Consider the following 3140-nt stretch of genomic DNA (forward strand, 5'->3'; position numbering starts at 1 on the left):
CCCCCCCCCCCCCCCCCCCCCCCCCCTAAATTATCGCCACCTATGTCATTTAAATAATCTGCCGCCATTTATTCACGCCCCCCCAGTGAATGCAGCTAATGTATGTCAAAGAAAACGCTGATAGCAACATCAGGGAGGTAGTGGAGGGTGTAAAGACACAAAGCAATTTAGTGTTTTCTTTCATTTGCATAAATAGAGTTTAACATTGTTTTAGATAGCATTTAAAAGATTGAACTCATAGTATTTAAAGCAGTGTATTATTTGAAGTACTTATGATACGGGTATATATACACACATTTTTCCCTAATATTTGTAATTCATCCCACTGTTGCACTTATTTCACCTCTGACCTACGTTTTCTTTCTGTTCTCTTTCCTCTCCTCAGACCTCACCATGGGACAGCACCACAGCGAGTTGTGACAATGACATTATGAGAAGACAAAGAGAAAGAGAAAGGAATAATTTTATTTAACGGAGAACAGTTTAATGAAGGCTATTTTTTTGACAGTGCTACCTGTCATAGTATTACCGTTTAGCTTCTACATGCAAACGAGATGGTTGTTTTTGTCACAGATTTGCTTGTATCTCTCTTTTATGTCCTATATGTTTCTTCTTCGCCTCATCTGTTGTGAATGGAAACCTTTAAAAATTGTAAATACAGGATATGAATTTGTCTTTAAAGAATATATTTTTTTGGGAACTAAATAAATGTCATTATAGTCATTTATTATTGGAGTTTTCTTCCCTAATTAGAAATTGTTCATATTCTGTCAAAAATTTCGAGAAAATCAAAAGTGCAACGGGTGACTTAAACCTCCTAAAAGCAGTGCCCTACTCTTACATGTTTATCTTACTTTTAAGGTTGATTGAGATCTATAAAATGTTAATTCATAGTATGTTATATCACATGACAGATATCAGTCTTAATGTGCACATTAGAATTCATTCCGTCATTGAAATTCTCTTTTTAATTTCATTCCTCTAAGAAATTAAGTGTAAAGTCACAGAGGATGTGTTACTTTAACGGGAAATCCTAAATTTACATGAATATACAATAATACACATTTCAAATATTATAGATTTCCACTTGTTTATTGATGATCACAGTGTCCCCACCTTTTAATTGACCCCTTCTTCACCGTGTCTTGTTTCACACTCTCCTTGCCAACTAAACCGTGCAGAGTCAGCCCCTTTTAGCAAGAAAAGTCTCACCCTTATTGGAATCTGCACTCCCGCCAAAACTCGGAGACTTATGCCAGCGCCTTGGAAGCCACTGCAAACGCTGCGGAAATTGAAATTGAAGATTTCCAGGACCTTATGAACCTGCGTCTGTGCTTTCAGCCCAGACCTCCTTGCTTTAATGTTGGATTATACCCCCTCAGTGCCACCACTGCCGCCTCTGAAATATGGATCAGACGGCAGGAAAGGCCAGCAGCCAGTATGGGGTCGGCAGCTCAGGGGGAGGTTGATGGGAGGGGAGTTGGGGGGGGGGTTTGTGTGTCACTCTGAGCCATCCTTGACGTTCACAGGCCCAAAGACATCAGGGCAAAGGGAGAGAGAGGACGGTGGGGGGTCTCAGGGCTGTTAATAGTGAGTGTTTCTCAAAGCTGTGGTCCCACACGCATGCTTGGATTAGCAGCAGGTCATGCATGTCACATGATTTGAGTCCTCTGGCCTCTCAAGGGGGCCTGGACCGTCTCAGGTTCAGGTGCACACACCTATTTTAGATTTAATTGCATATTTAAACTCGCTATGCAGATAAGGCTTGACATCTTTAAAAGCTGCATATGAAGCAACTGCTTTTAGGTTCACACTTCAGTTTGAAAGTCAAACGCTGATCGTCAACTTCCATTATTGTCAAGTGGCTTTGGCCTCTTAGTAGAAGTCAAGTGCTGCAGATGTTCAGTATTTGGATTAGATCAGTGAAACGGTTAGATTTAGGTTGGGTCAGGTTGGGTTACGTGGTCCGTAAAGGTGTAACAAATAAGTATATGGCAATGTGTTGAATAGCAAGTTGACGAGTGAAATGAACCGGCACTTCGTTACTTACTTTATTATAATTTACATAAATATATTGCAGACTTGTTTGGGCAGATAGACGGTCAGTAGAGTACACAGTCAAATGGTGATTTGAGCAGGCGCCGTACACAGTGACAGAATCACAGCCGGCAGGATCATGGACCTACAGATTAACTCAATGCTGCCACCTCACTCTCAGAAAGAGTAAAGCAGAATTTTACTTCGTGGAGCAAAACATGTCACTGTGTCTGTGTCCATGCTGAGGATCACTAAAGCTTTCTGCATGTCAACTTGTAAACTCCCAACAGTTGTTAGTGTAAAACATTTTAAGACATTTATTGTGTACTTTATACAGTTCCCATCAGCAGACAAACACAGACACCGCCATAATAATGTTGCTAATTTTGCATGTTGTTGCTGAATTCTTAAAAAAACATTTCTCAAAATTTGGTGAAATTGTTTTAAATTATTTAAAATCACAATGGATTATTTGAAAAATGCATTGTCAAAAAACTGAAAACTGATCCTTCTGTAACATCAACGTTTTGGAGATAAACGTTTTTTTTTTAAATGGGACGGCAACAGCTGATTAATTCTACTCTTTTTGACTCAAATGACCAAAATTAGATGCAGTGCTACGTACAACAATTCTCACTCGATGCTTTACTGTACATCTAGTTCAGCTTCATTTGTACAGTGTTGCACGTATTAAAAACTAGAAGCTTGTATGAACAATGCTCTTATAACTCTAAACCTAAAAAACAGCTACAAATAGGCCCAACATTTGGCCACATCATTTGTTGAATAATTGTTAAAAAAATGGTATACCTCCCTGTAATTTTTACACTTTGGTTTTGGCATGGATTAAACAAAAGGAATATGAAGCGTTAACCAGTGATCTTTAGAAGTGCTGGCAAATGGGATGGTTTTTTTCAAAACTTTTGACAGAACAAGTCTAGCTGTTTACCCAAACGGGTCTCAGTCCCAACTTGTCAAACAGCGACGCTTGGTCACTGTGCACCTCGGCATCTGATACCAACATACAGCGCTTTGAACTAACTCTGAACTAACCCCCCCCACCGCGTCAAAGTACTGACATAGTATAAAGAGCCAGAAAGTCC

The 3140-nt window shown here is 39.6% G+C and overlaps 1 protein-coding gene across 1 annotated transcript in view; it reads left to right on the forward strand.

The window, feature by feature from the left end:
* Positions 1 to 2274, forward strand: part of irx1b (iroquois homeobox 1b) — a 5713-nt gene extending 3439 nt beyond the window's left edge. Inside the window, exon 5 of the mRNA XM_031853930.1 lies at positions 386 to 2274. Within this exon, the coding sequence (XP_031709790.1) occupies positions 386 to 434 (49 nt within the window). The 3' untranslated portion in view covers positions 435 to 2274. The remainder of the gene's footprint in view (positions 1 to 385) is intronic.
* The last annotated feature ends 866 nt before the right edge of the window (positions 2275 to 3140 follow it).

The sequence above is a fragment of the Anarrhichthys ocellatus genome, unplaced genomic scaffold, assembly GCF_004355925.1.
Source record: "Anarrhichthys ocellatus isolate YVR2014 unplaced genomic scaffold, GSC_Weel_1.0 scaffold14, whole genome shotgun sequence".
NCBI lineage: Eukaryota > Metazoa > Chordata > Actinopteri > Perciformes > Anarhichadidae > Anarrhichthys > Anarrhichthys ocellatus.